At 53.6% G+C, this 19,052-nt stretch overlaps 1 protein-coding gene across 3 annotated transcripts in view; it reads left to right on the top strand.

Moving 5' to 3' along the window:
• Positions 1 to 19,052, top strand: part of LOC119198881 (histone deacetylase 4-like) — a 32,081-nt gene that overhangs the window by 7,901 nt on the left and 5,128 nt on the right. Inside the window, exons 3-16 of one of the 3 annotated variants that reach the window (XM_037456579.2) lie at positions 2,477 to 2,545; positions 6,896 to 7,242; positions 9,343 to 9,493; positions 10,081 to 10,204; positions 11,259 to 11,377; positions 13,975 to 14,103; positions 14,200 to 14,309; positions 14,587 to 14,718; positions 14,818 to 15,010; positions 15,762 to 15,985; positions 17,407 to 17,619; positions 17,985 to 18,180; positions 18,687 to 18,820; positions 18,918 to 19,020. In XM_037456579.2, the coding sequence (XP_037312476.2) occupies positions 2,477 to 2,545; positions 6,896 to 7,242; positions 9,343 to 9,493; positions 10,081 to 10,204; positions 11,259 to 11,377; positions 13,975 to 14,103; positions 14,200 to 14,309; positions 14,587 to 14,718; positions 14,818 to 15,010; positions 15,762 to 15,985; positions 17,407 to 17,619; positions 17,985 to 18,180; positions 18,687 to 18,820; positions 18,918 to 19,020 (2,244 nt within the window). Of the gene's footprint in view, positions 1 to 2,396; positions 2,546 to 5,269; positions 5,630 to 6,895; positions 7,243 to 9,342; positions 9,494 to 10,080; positions 10,205 to 11,258; positions 11,378 to 13,974; positions 14,104 to 14,199; positions 14,310 to 14,586; positions 14,719 to 14,817; positions 15,011 to 15,761; positions 15,986 to 17,406; positions 17,620 to 17,984; positions 18,181 to 18,686; positions 18,821 to 18,917; positions 19,021 to 19,052 lie in introns of those variants that run through there. The other 2 variants (XM_037456493.2, XM_062561461.1) reach the window with 2 other exon arrangements.

Genomic DNA, 19,052 nt, shown 5'->3' with positions numbered 1-19,052 from the left:
GATTAATCGTGTTGTCCCCGTCGCGTTCACCTTGCTCACTGGAGTCACCCTGGACGAAGCAGCCAGACACGGGGAGTGCCCTGAATGTAATGAGGCCGCGGCCTCCTGCCTCCCTTTTCTCCCCCTTTGTAAACAAACAAGACAACAACGCCACAGAGGCAGGACGGGACACACACCTCGCTCTCTCCCGCACGACAAAGGCCCCCCCCCCCCCCCCCCCCGTCCTCGGCGTGTCACAAAACGGCGTTCGTCAAGGCAGCAGACGGAGAGCGCCGCCATGTAGCGCGGCGCCGCTGCGTCCCGAGCGAAAAAAAACACGCTCTTTCCACGCGCGGCCGCTCGGGCCCGACCGACCGACTCCCCGCCCGAGGGGGGGGGGGGGGGGAGGCTATTTATAGCTCCCCGATGCTCGCCCAGCGGGACCGGAGATGAGAGGAGGATGGAGGGAGGGGAGAGGAGGGAGGACAGGAGGAGGAGGAGGAGGAGGAAGGGGGGGGGGCTGCTGGGTAACTAGGCTACATTTCAGATTGATGGAACCAGTTTCAAAGGTATAAGGAATTTTCCCCCGCGAATTTCCCTGAGTGTTTGCCATGCGCCTCGGCCCCCCCCCGGTTTGTGTGTGTGTGTGTGTGTGTGTTTGTAACACACCTGCGCTGCCTCTCCGTGCGCCTCTGGTTTCCGCCATGGGGCCCGGACTGTAACCCTATACGCTATTTATCCAACTAACCGCAGACAGAGACGCCCCCGCCCCCCCCAGTTCACCACAATCAAAGTCGAAGATGTAAAGCTTTTGGTTTCGTGCAAAACGCAGCGTAGAGTTACTCCCAAAAGCCACAGGTGTCCTCTCACATTTACATGGCGAGATCCGGCAGCGCGTGCTTCCCATTTGAATCGACTCGTCTCGAGGTGTCGGCTTGCATCGGCGTGTTGGTTTTGAGGGAGGCGGCGACGTTGCGGCGGCGTCACCAACCCGACTTTTTTTTTTTTTTTTTTTTCAACATTCGATTGGGAGACTCGCGTGTCGCCACGAGGCCCCACATGTGACCCGTCTGGCTTTAAGGCTGGTTGTTTGTTTTTCTCTGTTATCACACGTCAGCCGGTAAAAACCTGGCAGCTACCGACAGGGAGGATTGAGGGGAGTAAAAGTGCGTCCACACCCGGGTCCTCAAGAGGGGGGGGGGGGGGGGCGGCCGCAGCCATTCATGCAAGGTGGTGTGAGACCAACGCACGCACATAATGATAAACATAGAACGACGCATCCTACGGACCCCTGGCTAATTAATTGTGTTTGTGTGTGTGTGTGTGTGTGTGTGTGTCTGGTCCAGAGAGAATTCCAGAAATAGACGCTTGCCTGTTTTCCTCCGAAGGGATTTTACACCGGTTTTCATCTCCCATCCAAAGGAATAATTGCATGTTTGATGTCTTTCAGCCTCGTGCTCAGCATAATTATATATATATATTATCTGTATATATATATATATATATAGAAACATCTATATATCCACATGGATGAGGTGCTTATGATTTCTAAAAATACACACACACACACACACATGTAGAGAGTGCGTGTGTCAGTAGATCGGTGTGCAGACGAGATGCATGTTAATTACAACCCCACCGCCACCCCCCTCCTCCCCCTTTTGGCCCTTTTTGTTGTTTTTCCTCCGTCGCTTCATCCTCATCACCTCCCCTCTCCTCTCTCTCCCCCCTCCTTACCTCTCCTCCCCCTCTCCTCCTCCATCCAACACCCTTCTCTGTCGCTGCTTTTTATAGCCATGTCTTCCCAGGGCTCAGCAGCTACAAAAGCCTTTTCATGTTGCCACTATGATTACAGCCTACACACACACACACACACACACACACACACACATGCACAAAAACACCGGAGAGAGGCAACAGCAGTGTGTCTTTGTGTCTGCATGTGTGTGCGTTCTCCGCATGTGCCGTTATACACAAAAGGGTGAGCTATTTTTACCACGCTCTCCCCCCCCCCCCCTCCTACTCTCCACAGCCCTCCCCTCCGTCCCTCCCCTTCATCCCTCTCTGCTGACGCTGCCAGCCACATTTGCTATGCAGAGCACAGGCGGTGTCAGTCGAGCCGCGCCGTCCTTCCTCTCGCAGGCGAGCGCGCGGGGAGCCGATGCTCGCCCATCCCTCTGACTCCGGGCTTCTTTCACGCCGCCTCGCAGCTCGCTCCTCTATCCACCCCCCCCCCCACCACCCACACACACACACACACACACACTACCCCCCCTTTCCCGCTGGTCATGCACCGGGCAGCTGCTCGGGCGGCGGTAGCCGCGGCGCGGTACGTGCCGGCAGCGTTGCAGATGACCTGAAGCCCGCCTTTCCCGCCCCCCACCCCCCACCCCCCCCCCCCCGGACCGTCCGCATCCATCAGACGCGGCGGGTCGCTGGAAGCTCGTCTCAATGCTGCGGACCATATTTGAAGCGGAGTGTGCTCTCTCTCCCGCAGAGGGGATCCTGGGGAAGGAGCAGCCGCTGGAGGTTCTCAAGACGTCGGCGCTCAACCACATCCCAACAGGTTGGTCTGTGTGTGTGTGTGTGTGTGTGTGCGTGTGTGTGTAGCCCACGCTACGTGATTTCACTATTAACCACGTCCTGTGCAACTTTGCATGCATCCGCGCTGCTCCCGGAATCCCGATTTCCTTTCGCTCTCAGGTGTCTGAATGCCACCTGTGACATTGAGGGACGCGGGTCACCTGGCGGGCGGCTGGTTTGAATGAGTCCCGTACGCTCTGTTTATGCAGTGCCATTTTGTTGAATGGAAAGCGCCTGAATGGGAAAGTGTCTGTCGAACGCCTCAGGAGGACTGGCGGCCAAAAATATATATACGACAAAAACAAGTCAAGTGTGAAAATCCCGCCGTTTCCCCCCCCCCCCCCCCCCCCGAGGCAGGAGACGAGACAGTCCCAAAACAAATCACAGCGTCCTTTCATTTTTAGAGCATGTGGGCTAAATGGTATGTGAAAAGGAAAAATGGGTGAAAAGAGGCTTCTCTCTTGGAACCCCCCCCCCCCCCCCCCGTCAGCTGCAGGCGTCCTGTCTTCTTTGCGAGGACACAACGTCACAAAGGGTCCCTGTGTGTTCACCACAAGAGAAGATGAGTGCAAGGTGACATATGCATGATGTATTATCAGACTCTATGGCGAGGATGCTGCTTCGATCGGCCACCACAGAAATAATAATCGTCTCCCCTGCTTCTCCTCTCCCCCCCCCCCCCCCCTTCCCGCCCCATTCAAAAAAAACGTACAAGTGTGATTCATGATTTACTCCCCGTGCTGCGCTTTTTTTTGTTTGTTTGTTTGTTTGTTTGTTTGTGATGCCGTCGCAGTCAGCTTGCTTTGGAAGAACCACTAAATAACGACTTGTTCCTCGCAGTGACCCAGAAGCACCTCTCCCTCTCACCCCAACCCCCCCCCCCCCCCCCCCAGGAGCCTTGCACGCTCCCTCGTGTTGTTGGCGGGGGGGGGGGAGGTTTATGTTCCACGCGCCTGCAGCTCGGCTGATGAAATATTGAAATTCACTGAGTGACTTCATCAGATATTCTCAAAATCTGTTGTCTTGGATACAGAGCTGGGGGGACGGTTGGGGAGGGTGGTGGGGGGGGTGTGTAACTGGAGAAGTTTAAAAATAGAAACAGGCCCCATTTTAGCTGTTTCTGTTTCTGTGATAGCATTGACTATTAGTTTTTGAAGGGGTCGCCATCGCTCGTGCAAACGAAAGCATGTTCAGCGCAAACACTCACAGGCTCGGGCGTGTTCCCGCACGTCCACCCGCCTCCTCCTCCCCCCCCCAGGCCCCGCCCCCCCACCACGCTACGGCAACGCCGACCGCCCCGCCCCGGCCCCGACGTCACCGAGGCCCTGCGGGCGAGTCGCAGCTTGCCTCCTCGGCAGAAGGAGACTCGCCGCACCTCTGCGCGTCTCCCCCCCGCCCCCCCCCCCCCTCTCTGTCACACCCTCCGCCCTCCTCTCCCCAACCTGTCCAGCTCAAGAGCTCCGGCCTCCACAGCGGGATCGTCGTCTCCGAGAGTTTGCACGGAGCGGGAGGGTCGGCGGGAGAAAGTAGCGCAGTACCGGATCAGTGAGCCGTCCGCAGCTCTCCCCCCCCCCCCCCCCCCCATCAACAGATGGGCTACTTGTTGCGTCTCATCCGGGCCTGCTGCTAAATTCACTGTGAAACCCTGTGTGGCGCATGTGCTCTTTCATTGTCGTCTCTTTGGGAAAAAGGAAAAAAGAGGAGCTCCACAGCTCGCCTCAGTGTGACGCCCGGGCCTCTGCATTGTTTGGTAAAAATAGCCACCGGAGGACCATCCAGAAGGACCGTGATCTGCTGGGGGGGGACGAAGCCGCTGTGAGCGAGTTCAAGGGGTAAAGGTTCAGCCGAAGGAAGGGGGGGGGGGGAAAGAGAGAGCGGGACAGCAGAGACAGACGGAGACAAAGTTCCTCTCAAGCAGGTGTCGCTCCAGGTGAGCTCTGAGCTCGGCTGGTTGAGTGAACTTTGCTTTTCGTCCCTTGTTTTGTTTTTTTGACTCATTGACTCATTTCGGAATTATATTCTTGATTACTTTATCAATTGTTTGGTCAAGAGATAGTTGAAAAAATTAATTTATCTGTTATTCTCTCTTTAGTTTTCTTTTTTATATTTGCAGCTGCAAGTAAACATGAAGTTTGTCTTAGAAAGGTTGGTTTTTCATTTTATTTTTACGCATAAAATTAGATAACATAAATAAAACGTTAGAGGACAGAAAAGAAACTGATGAACATTAATCAGCTAAAACAATAAAAAAAGATATCAAGAATGCGAATGATTAAAAGCATTCAAACAATAATGAGACAGGACTGAAGCAGCAACATTAAAGTGTTAAAAAACAATAACAAACGATTAGCCAGCACTAATACCCTAATCTTTTTTTATGATCCTCCATCTTGTGGTTTTATTTGTTTGGGAAAATGATGGCAAACTGCAGGCCAGGAATTTGAGCACTGTGTATTAAAACCACATGGTTATTATTGGGGGGTTTGGAGAGGGGGGGGCAGGGCAAAGGATACGTGCAGCGTAACTGGATGCCTCCTAGGAGAAGGGCGCAGGAGATGTTTGATGCGCTTCAACCGGCGTGAAGGATTTTCCGTTCCCTTAGAAGCTGGGAAAGAGACAGTGCTGCCGTGTGTGTGGGTGTGGGTGTGTGTGCGTGCGTGTGTGTGTGTGTGCGTGTGTCTCTGCCTGTGTGTGTCTTTGAGACGTTGGTTCCTGGAAAAGCAGAGGGCTGCAGAATAAACAGGCTGCATGCCTCAGACTGCCCTGTGATGTCACCACTCGGCAAGCGAGAAACGGGAGGGTGCGGGGGGTAGGAGGAGGAGGAGGAGGAGGAGGCGGAAGAGGAAGAAGGGGAGAGAGAGAGAGAGAGAGAGACGCCCATCGGGTTTAACGGGAGAGCGGACGGACGAGGAGCAAATAGTGACGGAGGCGAAGAGCGAGAGGAGAAGTCAGATGAGCTGAAGGGAGAGCTGTCATTCGCTGCAACCCACTGAAGGAGGTGCAGCGATAAGGACGAGAGAGGAGGCTGCAGAGAGGAGGAGGAGGAGGAGGAGTGGAGCACTGATGGGTACGTGTTAACGGCCCGTTCCTTTCTGCAACTCCCTCTTTTTGTGTGGCGAGCAATTAAGCGGCGCCGCATGAGCAGCGTTTGTTCGAGGCTGTTTTTTTGTTGTGCCGTGGACCCGATGCCCGAAGAGGAACATTTTGTACGGGGACAGCGTGTATGAGTTATGGATGTGAATGAGCCAAGATTGGAAACCTCTGACAAGTGCAGCTTTCTGTCACCCCCCCTTCCTCCCTCCCTCTCTTTCCTTCTGTCGTTCCTTCCTTTCTCCTTCCACTCGGCCGTTAAACGTTGGGGCTTCCTCTTGTCCATCCGGCTGGTCCCGGTGCTCGTTCGCCTCAATGCGCAGCCCCCCCCCCCCCCACCCCCCTAGATTGACTCCTTGGCGGGCTTCTCTCGGGCTGCAGAGTGACTCAGGCACAAAAAAGGGGCGTTTTCTGTCATTTGGATCATCATTTCAGGTCCGACCGTCCGAACTACGTCATGGGATGAGGGGGCAATTCCCGGGCCGTGGGAGTCTGTCCTAATGAGCTGTGCTCTGAAGCATGGGAGGGGGAGGGGGGGGGGAGTGCAGGAAGGTATCTTATGAGGAGGGGGGGATGTCAAACCTCACATCCCGCGGGTTAAAACGGAGACTGCTGGCTCACATGTTGTTGTCATCCCCCACATGACCGCAGCGTGGGGGGGTGGGTGTGGGTTGGGGGGGTGCTGGAGTTTTACAGTTTCTCCGCAGCGAGCAGGTTCCGTCTCATGTAGGATGAGAACAGATGTCAATAAAAAGTCTACTTCGGTCCGCCTCGTCGCGATTGAGTTCAAGTGCGACTCGCTGCAAGTGTGTGTGTGTGTCCCTTCATGTGTGCTTTTTATAAGCCATTAAGTGCGTGTTTGCCTCTGTATTAGCACAAGATTCCAGGCAAGTATCTCTGGCTCTCGCCGCGCTCTCTGCAAACAGGTAAGTAAATAATCAGCCAATCGACTCCTATTTGTTCGTGGTTAGTTGCGAGGAAGCCGCGTGATTGGAGGGCTTCCTGTGCAGCGATTGGTGGGCGGCTGTCAATGGCCTCCTTGTCGGCCTGAGTCGAATCCGCGTGTTTTTCCCCTTTCGTTGCTACTGATGCTGTATTTACTCCCATAAGAAGATCATGTCGTCGTCTCTCTGGTCGGAGAGGTCAGAGGTCAGGGTGGGCTTTTAGAGAAAACACTGTGCCGTCACTCAAAAATAGGAGACGGTTCGATCACCCTCTGTCCGTCTCCCTCTCCCCTTCGCAGTGGACATCAACTCGGCGCTTCCCCTGCGTCTCCCTCCAGCCGCCATCCCCATGGACCTGCGTGTGGACCAGCACCATCAGCACCACCACCACCACCATCAGCACCACCAGCAGCAGCAGCAGCAGCAGCAGGTGTCCTCACCCTCCCCGACCGGTCAGCAGTCGCCGGGGCTGGTGGGGGGCGCGTGCCAGGCGGGCGGGGCCGTGCGCGAGCAGCAGCTGCAGCAGGAGCTGCTGACCCTGAAGCAGAAGCAGCAGATCCAGCGGCAGATCCTCATCGCCGAGTTCCAGCGGCAGCACGAGCAGCTGTCCCGGCAGCACGAGGTGCAGCTGCAAGAGCACATCAAGGTACCTCCTGCACGGGTCTTTCCTTTCTATCGCCGCACGCCTCCTCCGAGGCTCAGTGGTGACATCATTTGACCTTTTATTTCTAAGGAAAATGGCAGCATCCATCGCTGGCGCTGGAGACCAACAGCAGCCGACGACACGTGTGATTAAATTAGCACGAAGGAGCGAGTGGACCCATTTCAATCGTCACTAGACGAAGCCAGAGAGCGAGGAGGAGGAGGCGGCGTGTGAACGTGGTGCCGTGTGACACGTCTCTTTGAATGTACGCGGCCGGGGGGGGGGGAGCAGGCAGGGGGGGTGGCGGCAGTCGCTTTTCACGACAAGGTGGGACTTCCCGTCGGTGACCTGGAAATCCAGAGCGGATGTAGATCAGCACGCCCACGCGGCGACGCTCCGTCACAACGGGGCCATCGGGGGGGGGGGACCCCCGGGAACCCCCGAGAGGCTTTGACGCTGTGTAGAAATATGACACCGCAGGACGATTAGAATGCCGTGTGTTTTACTTCTTTTATTTCTTTTCTCGCTGTTTTCATTCTTTCTTCTTTTCCATCCGTACTGACTTGTTTCTTTGCTTCCTTCCTTTCCTTTCCTGTTCCTTTCAACTTTCTCCTACTTCCTTTCTTTCTCTACCTTCAATATTTTTTTTTCTTACTGCCCTACTTCCTGTCCTTCCTTTTCCATCCCCTCCCTTCTCTCTTCCTTACTGTTTTTCTGGATTCTTTCTTGTCTCTTTTCCTCTCTTCCTCTCCAATTGATTTACGTATTTTCCCTGTTTCCTTCCCTGCCTGCTCTTCCTCATGTCTCCATTTCCACTTCCCCTCTCTTCCTCGACCGTCCTTAATTTCACCCTCTCTACCTAATGACGAATCCCTCCGCGGATGCTTCAGGCACATTTATTGGCCTGCGGTATCCACAGCCTTTTGGCCACGCTGTCCGAAGGCCCTTCCCGCCCGCGGTGGGGCGGCGGGCCGCTGACGCACGCGGCCGCAGCACGGGGGCCCGGGCCTCAATCGGCCCCATTCACGGCCCCTGTGGACACACACGGGGGCATTAAAACATACACGTCCTCTCAAACGGCGCAGATACTCACACACACCCTCGCTAAAGTGTGTGCAAACACGCGCGTTTCTCGCGTGTCGACGACAGGGAAGCCTCATGAAGCGAGAGCTATCATGAAGCTCTTTGCAGTGTTAGTCATCCGTGTGTACTCCTCTGGTCTGCTGAGCCACAGGGGTTTTGTGTGTGTGTGCGTGTGGGCGGCGGAGGTTACTTTGAACGCCCCTCAATCCCCCAACGTCGATCGAAAAAGACAACAAAAACAAAACGGGGGGGGGGGGCTCCGCACTAGACGGCGATGTGCTTTTTCTCACTCGTCCCCTGCAGCCTCCGGTCTCTCTACATGTGACTCGGCCCGTCGACGTTAGCGCGTGCAGACAGATGCCCCTTTATTGTATATTGCAGAGGCATTACAGAATAATTGGGACTGTTGATTCAGCGCCTTGAGTCAAAGAAATGGATCGCGGCGGAGAAAGCAGCTTTGGTTTTGCATTAGCAGCATTTAATAGACGCACAATGGCTCATTCGAGGACACTCCAGGGACACAGAGACGGGCGTCTGAACACATTCAGGCTTTGATGCAGATTTGTATTGTGACCTTTTTTACGGGACGAATTCAGTCAGTTTAAAGGCCTGAGATTGATTAGCCGATGCTCTCCTCTGTTTCTGCTGGAGTGACGAGGAAGTGAGCAGATTGGATTTTGTGTCTGGTCCACAGTTAAATTGTTTTTGTTTATTTAAAGGCTCACGCTCGAGGCCCGAGGTTTTTATAGATTTGCAACAGATTTCATTTCATTGCCTCAAACAGCTGTCAGCCTTAATTATCTCAGATGGCAACTTATCGGGAGTGGAATTTGAATTGGCGTTTAAAGAGGAGAAAGTCATGAACGAACTACATTTAGATTAGAAAACCAGAAGTCATCTCCATGAAGGGATCGTATCTTGCGGCCGAAGTGTCTCCTGTTGTGCAGAGTTTGCGACAAAAAGTTTGAGCGCATCGCCGGAGGTTCGGAGACATTCATTCTCTGGTGTTTCTTCCCGCAGCAACAACAAGAGCTCCTGGCACTGAAGCACCAGCAGGAGCTGCTGGAGCACCAGAGGAAGATGGAGAACCACCGTCTGGAGCAGGAGCTGGAGAAACAGCAGAGGGAGCAGAAGCTGCTGCTGTTGAAGAACAAGGAGAGGGGCCAGGAGAGTAAGTAGCACACACGCCCGCCATTGCACAGCGATATGCTGACAATGAGGATGCTGCTGCAGACATCACTGGCAACAAGTTGCTCCCCCTTTTGTCCGAATCTTTGCACTAAAGTTACCCAGAAAACAGGCTCTGTTTGTGGCAGAAATGTATCCCACTCGACGGCTATGTATGAGGTCATTATGGGATGGGGCCGGGCTGACCTTCATCAGGTCATCCGCTGATTGGTGCGTTGTTAAAAGTTTTTTTTTTTTTTTTTTTTTCTGACCAGCATTTCAGAAAAATCCAGTTTTCTCACACTTGAGAAGCCAAACCCCGGAAGTTATTTGGGGTGTTTGACTGAATCATTAAGAAAAAAAAAAGGGTGTTCCTTTTGTCAGCTGACATTGTGCTCAGCATTCTTTAAGATTCTTCATACCTCTGTCACAATGCTCTCACTATTCACACCAAGTATGACGTGAATAAGCATGTCATGCATTCCAACGGCTTAGTATGCTGATTTAAGAATCCCTGGGTCTGAGACGTGAGCCTACTACTACTGACTGTCTTCTTCGCACACCGGCACCGACCCTTTTTTTCCCCCGCAGGCGCCGTGGCGAGCACCGAGGTGAAGATGCGGCTCCAGGAGTTTGTCCTGAACAAGAAGAAGGCCCTGGCCCAACGCAGCCTCAACCAGGGCGGCCTCCACAACGACGCCCCCTACTGGTACCGGTGAGGAACACATGGCACTTCGGGTGGTGTTTGTCTCTCTCACTGCGGCTGAATCATGCATCGGGTCGTGTCTCAATCTGTCAGCGAGCCTCTCCTCTTCCCGTCCCTGCCCCGACTGTACGAGTTATGAAACGGCGGCTCACACGCACGCACGCACGCACACACACACACACACACACACACACACACACAAGCAGGATATTGGAAGCTGTTGACAGGCGCTCGGCCTTGAGTGGTTATTGTGGCTTCTGTGGAGCCCTCTGCAGGTGCGTGGACTCGCTGTTTCCTCTTTTGTTTGCTCTGGGCGTCGCTCTCATGGTCTCAGTCACTTCGGGACATGGTTACGTAACCAATTCTATGTATGAACCGGAATTAGATATCACTTGTGTGTACTTCAATAAACTTGTAATACAAAAAAGGTTCTGAGTAACGAACGGCAAACGGCAGCAAACCAACGAGAGATCGGCGTAGTTGATTATGAAAGATACATTTTTTTCTTCACGTTCTTTCAAATCACTGTTTAATTTAAGTGTGGGCGATATAATGTGCTATTAATGTACTGTGTTACTTTCCAAGATCACCCGACACAACAATAGAATATTTTAACATCGTAATGGAGCACCAGACATGATTTTCTTAATAATTTTGTATTTTATTTGGCACAGTAAAATCACTAAAGCAAAAAATGCTAATACATGAGCAAACGAGGTTACGTAATCTGTGACCCGATGAAATGCCCACCAGCTGCGACTTTCAGCAGCTCAAATGATCCCAACTTTCTCTTTCTACATCCGCCTGTCTCTCCCCCCCCCCTCGTTGCACTCCTCGGCCCCCTCACTTATTTCGGTAGAGACGTCTGTGCAGTCGATAACGTGCACTCCGAGGTCCGAGGCCGACTCGGCTCTACTCGGCCTACAGCGCCACCTTATTCTGTAGGCAGCGAGCGGACAGATGGCGGTCTGATTGTTTCGCACGGTTCTGTGAACTCGGCGACACCTTTTTTTTTTATTAATGTTGTTTTTTTCTTCTGTTTTTTGTGTTTTTTGTTCTGTAGCAAAACCCAGCACAGCTCTCTGGACCAGAGCTCGCCACCGCAGACCGGCGTGTCCACCTACAACCACCCCGTGCTCGGTGTCTACAACCCCCGGGACGACTTCCCGCTGCGGAAGACCGGTACGTAGCATGCGCACACAAACGTGCACAAGCGCGCTCACACACTGCAGAGCCGTCTGCTTATCGCACACACACAGCGTCCAGTCGCTGCTGTGAAGACGAATTCAGATGGTATCAGAGCCCGCCGCCATTAATCACGTCCTCATTAGGCTGTCAGGGTCTCCCTTTGAGAGAGCTGAAGTGCAGGTGGTTCAGGTGAGAGTCTTGACTCTGATGATGGCAGAATAAACCTTATCTGTGTCTGACGAGGGCGGCGTCAGTTGAGGGCATCTCCTGTCAGCGTGCAGCTAATGCTTTTGGGGTACCCCAGGGCTCGAGTCTTGGCCCTTTATTGTTTTTAATTTGCATGCTTCTACTTTGGGTAACTGCATGCTGTTATGCTGATGGTGCACACACAGTAGCCACATCAGAGCTGTGTTCTGTTTACTCGTTGATGTCAAATCAGAGACGTCCAATAATTAAATGGTGATAGAACATTTTGGGGTAAAAATATAGTAAAAACTGAAAAGCTTCCATTGGGTTTATGCTAAAAAAAAGTTATTGTACTTGTGGATTTTAACACACAATCCTTTATTTATCCTTGTGTTCTGCATATAAATGGATTACGGCTACAACTGGAAATCCTTGAGCATTTTAGTGAAAGTTAAGGTCTGAGAATACATCTATTTCTTTACACCTATTCATATGCTTTTTAACTATTTGCTGTATTTTCCACATTCAGCAAAGATTTCACAGCAGCCTCTGCAGAGTGAAAGCAGCTGTTTGCGGTGTGTTTTTTATTTATTTTTGTCAGGTGTGTGTGTGTGTGTGGAGCACGGTCGGGGTGTGCGGTTGTGTAGCCGTGATGCGGCGGTCGTCTTACAGTGCAATTATTCACTTAGCGCGGTCCTGTTGACTGAGCCTTCGGGCTGCAGAAGCCACCCACAGTTGAGACATTCCACCCGAGGAAAGGGAGAGACGAAGGGGGGGAGAAGAGAGAACGGGGGAGTAAGTAAGGGCTTAAGAGGGGGAACCGGGATAATCAGAAAGATCGATTTGCTTCTTTTTACTCCCAAAGAACTCGCTTTATGTAGGGAAAGAGGAGGAGGAGGGGGAGGGGGGGGGGTGTTCGGAAAATGGCGAGGTCCCCAGAGTGCCAGCAGGTCCCCTGATTTCTATAAGGCCGAGGATTGTGTTCCGGGGGAGAGAACCTGTGCCACCCTGATATTTGCCCACAGCGATGACGTGCTTTGCGGCGTTTACTTATGGTAATGCCAGCTCCGGAGAGGTTAGAGGCCCTTTTATATCGCCGCCTGGCCACGAAGTAGAGCCCTGGCACTCAGGGGGGGGGGAGGCGGCAACAGCGCTCTTCTGTGCGCCCTCCTCTCTCTCGCTTTCGACCGCGCCACAATGAGAAATGCACGCTCTCAAACGTCGCCGCCCTGGTGGCCAAGTGGGATGGTATAAATGTGTTTATACCAAGCGCTGCTTGGGGGGAATGAACCGCTGTGAGCATCCCGGGGGTGAGAGGGCGTCAGGTTCTCACACACTCATGGGTGGGAAAGTTGGCGGCCCTCAAGCTGACTGCACCCTTTGATGGAAGCGGAGCAACGGGGGGGATCCTTGTCTTTTCACTGACGAGCAAACACAAGGTTTTGTTTTGCTGCCGATCTGGGGCAGCCAGTCCTTCACATGGACCAAATGGCACACAGGCGCTCTTCAGATGGCGGCGCGCAGCTCGCCCTGAGCCTTCGCCCAATGGCCTAGAGGCCCGTCAGCGGGAGGGTGACAATGGCCGGTCTATGCATTGAGATCATCAGCCATTGTATGTGCTCATGCTTCACTACGGCCTGTAACGCGGCCTTTTACGCTGCGTGACAGAAAAACAACAATACGGTCACGCTGAAGCTACGTGATAGTTATGATTTCCAATTAGAATGATTTAGTTAATTAACCCACCAAAATGGAAATAATTGAATGCATCTTGTAACCTCGATACACGATTTCATACTTTTCATTCTGCTGAAGAAGGAAGCAAAAAAGAAAATTACTCTTCACGGTGTCAAAAACTGACAAACCTAATTAGGACTAAAAAGGTAAGACACCCTGCTTCATATTTTGAATGGTTTGGACAATCTGAATGGCATCTTTCTTTCTTTTTTTGCCATTTACTTTTAATGACTGCTTCCCGAAAAGGACGTTTGCCGCAGGCGAAGAAGCCTTTTCTCACTACGTCATAATCACGGCTGGCACTTCACCGCTTTCGCGATAAAAAATTGGATAAGGGAGATTTTTCCGAGGCTGCTGATTGGGCGTCAGCCTGCGTGGCAGGAGCCGGGGTGACAAGCCGGTCCCTCCTCTGTGACAGCGTCCACAAAAGACCAAAAAGCCCTCAGGCAACCTGACACGGCTCCCAAATTGGAGCTAATTGCTTTTTAGCCGCTGAGCCGGTGGGGGGATGGATCAGAATTTGGCGTGTTCAGAAAGCATTTACAGGAGGCGCGCCGAGCTCTCCCACCCTTCTGATGGCGGCAGCAGAGGCGAATGAATGAATGAATGAATGTGTGGTTGTGTGTGTGTGAATGTGCGGCGCCTAACGTGCCGCTCTGGTCCCTCAGCCTCGGAGCCCAACCTGAAGCTGCGCTCCCGGCTCAAGCAGAAGGTGAGCGAGCGGAGGAGCAGTCCGCTGCTGCGGCGCCGGGACAGCCCCATCACCTCCGCCAAGAAGCGCTCGCTGGACATGGCGGGTGAGCGGCGCGCAGCGTTAGAAATAAAATAAATAAATAAAGATGTTTCAGGCGGCTTGTGACTGTATTTGACGCCTCTGCCTGTGTGCGTCTCAGACTCTGCGTGCAGCAGCGCCCCCGGCTCGGGCCCGAGTTCCCCGAATAACAGCTCCAACAACATCCCCAGTGAGAACGGCATCAGCGTGTCGGTGTCCAACAACACGGAGGTAACGCACGCACACACACACACACACACACACTACAGTCTAGTGCAGTCTAGGTTTCACCTTCATTCAAACCTTTAAATGTCACGGCTACAGGAGCATTTAACCCCAGCAGCCTGTGGCGTGCACGGAGGCTGTGAGCGAGGGATGCTCAGGCGATGGCGCTGCCCCCCCCGATGCTATTTGCGGCAGCCATTAAGGGCGCTCGGGCAGTGCTGCTCTTTCCCGTGCAGCGCCTCTCTCTTCCAGCACTGACGAGTCATTTGAACGTTCTTCCCAGGCGTCTCTGGCCCAGAGGCTGTGCGGCGGCGAGCGGGGCTCCGTGAACCAGCTGTCCCTCTACACGTCGCCGTCCTTACCCAACATCACCCTGGGGCTGCCCGCCACGGCCACGTCCACCGCCGCGTCAAACGTAAGGGACGGGGACCCCCCCCCCGCCGACTGTCTTCGTCCTGGGGGAACGCGCCGGCGCTCTCTGTGACCGCCTGTGCTCTCTCGCCCTCCTCCCCAGGTGACCTCGGCGCAGCAGGATGGAGGTCTGCAGCCGGCCCTCTCCCTCAGCCCTCCCTTCCTCTCCGGCGGCCACTTGACCCCGTACCTGGCCGAGTCCGGAGCGGGAACGGGCGGGCACGGCGCCCACAGTCCGCTGCTCCAGCACATGGTGCTCATGGAGCAGAGCCCGGCACAGAGCCCCCTGGTGACAGGTAGGAGGACAGGCGACCACTCACCAGCTCACACTAATGAGCTCCTTTCATTGTGTGCACGTACGCTATGAGAGTGTGACATGGGTTGCATCGTGATGACCTTTCCCATCAGCCCATTCATTGACAAACACTTTGCAGCTAGTTTCGGCGGGGGGGGGGTGCTGGCAGTGAATGGGCGATGACGCACACACAGACGCATCCGCGCTCACAAACGAAGGACGTGTGCACGCCCACACGGAGACGGAATGGTGCGTTAAAAAAAAAAAAAGAGAAGAGACGCACAAATGCAGCCGCGCTTTGTGTCGGCTTGTACTTCCCTTCTGACGCTCGGGGGAAGAAAGGCTTCAGAAGAGCCTCATTCAGAGACAATTTGAAAACACTCTGCGCGTTGAGTCACCTCCTCGGATATTCTTTCAGATCATTTCCCGGGCTCAACTCAGTGTTGTTTTTTATGACTTTCCTCCTCCGGATGATGCACTGTTAATTAAATAATCTGTTCCCTTTTCTGCTGTGATCCCCATAGAGGAAGTCATGGCTGCACAGATGGTGCTTTTTATTTATGCTGCACAAATACATCTGCTGATTACTCTCAGGTCCGACGCCAATAACAGCACAGTTAGAAACAGACACGGTTCTCTCCAAGAACCCAACAGTAAGCGATGCACAAACGGTCATTGTGTGTGTTCCTTTTTTCTTTGTGGTCCCCAGCTCGACCTCCCTGTAAAAAGTCTTCCTGTCTTCATGTCCCAAGGTGTGAGCGGCCTGTCCATGTCGCCGGCGGGGTCCATGGCCAAGCTGCAGCGGCAGCACCGGCCCCTGGGGCGGACCCAGTCGGCGCCGCTGCCCCAGGGGAGCGCCGCGCAGGCTCACGCCCAGGCCCTGGCCCTGCAGCAGCTGGTGGTGCAGCAGCAGCACCAGCAGTTCCTGGAGAAGCACAAGCAGCAGTTCCAGCAGCAGCAGCTCCACCTCAACAAGGTGCGGTTTCATTTGGGGGGGGCGCTTGCTTTTGCCTCCGTGGTGTCAGCGCTCGCCGGGCGGACGGGTTGGTTTGCATCCACGTTCTCGCGGTAGTAGCCGGCGTGCTGCCATGGCAACAGAGCGGAAGCCTTTGCCTTTAAGCGGCGGCACCTACTGCTGCAGAGCGCTCGCTGGGGGGGGAGAGGTGGGTGGATGAAACAAGGGATTTCCTCTCCTCCGCCTCCGCCTCCCCCGCTTTGCTCTCGCCCACTCCATATGCTCCGACGCTCTCCAGAGCAGCACAGCACAGAAAGACAGAAACGGCTCTGAAGCAGCCGGCGGGCACACCAACCCAGGGTTTGATTCTGTGACTTTTGTGAGTACAACAATGAAAATCTCCTCCTTTAAAGAGGGAATTATTGTGAGTAATCGGTGTACAACTGAGTCAGTGAGTGCAGGGAGATACAGTAAGTCATTGATGGGACTTCTGATCATTTATCAAGTTATTATGAGAATCATTCCATGGCCTCATATTTATTCTCATTCAACAATGTACAAAACATGAGTTTGATAAAGACTGAACACACACACAGACTAACAGGCAAAGTAACATATGTGGTTTCAGTCTCCACATATGTATGTAACATGTAACACGATGCGGTTCAGGTCAAAAAGGTCGTATCTGCTCCAGGGTTGTTAACAAACACAATCTGTAAGGCCTGATCTGACAGAGGGGGGGTTTCTGGGAAAATGGAGGAAGGGAGGAGGGGAAGATAATGCAAGAACAGTATCGGGGAGACTGGGGGGGGGGGGGCAAAGAATGCTTTGACGTCAGTGCTGCACCAGCTCTCTCCAGAGCGCGCACACACACACACACACACACACACGCAGACACACACACACACACACACACACACGCAGACACCTGTAGCTGGAGCGCACTCTTAAAAATACATGTCTTTCTTGCTGCACTCTGTATCCCTTCATAAACACGCACACACACACACACACACAGGATGTTCTTGAATGGCCCCTGTCAGAGAACTTGAATGAATAGGCGAGTGAATCGCTGCGCGGTTAACAGCAGGCCCCCGGAGCGAGTCGCTGAAAAGCCGCGCAGCAGGGAGCGAGGAATGTCTCTGCCGGGCCGAACACATTTTGCCCCCCAGCACGGACGGCGGGGAGGGGCCGCTCACATCCAATTAGAGCGGACGCGTTTGAAAAGAGCAAGCCGCCGATCTGAGTGAGTAGTCCGAATCGAGCCTGTTAAGCGGACAGTACTTCCGGACAAAGGGGTGATTTGCCAGGCCTCTGATTCAGAGGGGAGTGCGCCCGCTCCTCCGGACGCCGCCTCGCGCCTCCGAGAGGACATTTGTCACATCTCGCTGTTCCAATCACAGCTTCAGACTCTCCATTCTCTTCCTGCCTGTTGCCCGCAGATGATGACCAAGCCCGGCGAGTCGCCCGTGGGCCGCCAGCACCAGAGCCACCCGGAGGAGACGGAGGAGGAGCTGAGGGAGCACCAGGACGGAGGAGCTCTGCCGTCAGGGGTCACCATCAAGCAGGAGCCCCCCGACCCGCAGGAGCTGCAGGAGGAGGCGCTGCAGCAGCACAGGGAGAGGCAGGCGGAGCAGGAGCTGCTCTTCAGACAGGTAGAGGATGACGAGTTCAAAGTGAGACGTGAAAGCATCATGAGACTAATGAATTTGAAGGTCCAGGTAATAGATCCTGCTCAACGCTGATGTATTGTGGCTGTTGACGAGGAAAGTCCTTGAGACGTGAAACCCCCCCCCCCCCCCTTTGTCCTAAGACGTCTCTGTGATGAGAGGAAAAAAGAAAAAACAAAGCTGCAGCTTTCTGTTTTGGCGCCATCTTTTGGCCATAAGTTGCATTTGCACGGTGGAAAACATTGAAGCTCGCTACGAATGTAGAATTAACCTTCTTTGTTCATGTTCCCCCGTGTGTGTGTGTGTGTGTGTGTGTGTGTGTGTGTGTGTGTGTGTGTGTGTGTGAGCAGCAGGCGCTGTTGTTGGAGCAGCAGCGGATTCATCAGCTGAGGAACTATCAGGCCTCCATGGAGGCAGCCGGCCTGTCCCTCTCCTTCCCGGCACACCGACCCCTGTCCAGGGCCCAATCGTCTCCGGCCTCAGCCTCCTCCTTCCCCATCAGCGTCCCGACCCCCGATCCTTCCGCCAAACCCCGCTTCACCACAGGTTTGGCGTCACCTTTCTTTGAACTTTTTCTCCATCGAGCTTTCCTCCATCTGGTCACAGTGGAGGAGCCAAAACCAACAATCTCAAGGCTTTTTATTGCTCCCAGAACAAGTCTCGGTTGATGAATGAATCTTCTACCAGCAACGTCTGAGTGTGTCACTACATTTAGGATGAGTAGTACGACGTGTAGGAAAGCTTCATACACACTGAGAGAGACGGGAGGAGTCGTCCGCTGCGTTAAAATCTTATTAAAACAAATGGCTGTCTAACTTGAAGTGACCTCTGTATCTGGAATTATTGATGTTCAATTAACGTATCATATTATTATGATTCAAGCAAACCAGAAACACATAAGTGATACTCAGTGATAGTCACCGTTGAGAAGCTGAAATCAGGAAATGACAAATAATTGACTGCAATATGAAATTCTGTGCTTTTTTTTTACTAATGGATGAATAGTTTCACCGTCAACAAGTGTGTGTTTCCCTCTGTGTGCGCCTCCTCAGGCCTGGTGTACGACTCGCTCATGCAGAAGCACCAGTGCATGTGCGGGAACACCAACAGCCACCCGGAGCACGCGGGACGCATCCAGAGCATCTGGTCTCGGCTGCAGGAGACGGGACTCAGAGCGCAGTGTGAGGTACGTTACAAGAGAACAAGAGCAAACCTCACACAAGGAGCGGACTCCGTACCACAGTTGTTTCCCTCTGTGTGTGTGTGTGTGTGTGTGTGTGTAGTGTATCCGTGGGAGGAAGGCTTCTCTGGAGGAGCTGCAGACGGTTCACTCTGAAGCCCACGTCCTGCTGTACGGGACCAACCCTCTTCGACAGAAACTGGATTGTAAGGTCACACACACACACACACACACAAAT

This window comes from Pungitius pungitius, chromosome 3, assembly GCF_949316345.1.
Source record: "Pungitius pungitius chromosome 3, fPunPun2.1, whole genome shotgun sequence".
Taxonomy (NCBI): Eukaryota; Metazoa; Chordata; class Actinopteri; order Perciformes; family Gasterosteidae; genus Pungitius; species Pungitius pungitius.
The sequence above is the reverse complement of the archived record's forward strand: the minus strand, read 5'-3'. Positions and strand labels throughout refer to the sequence as shown.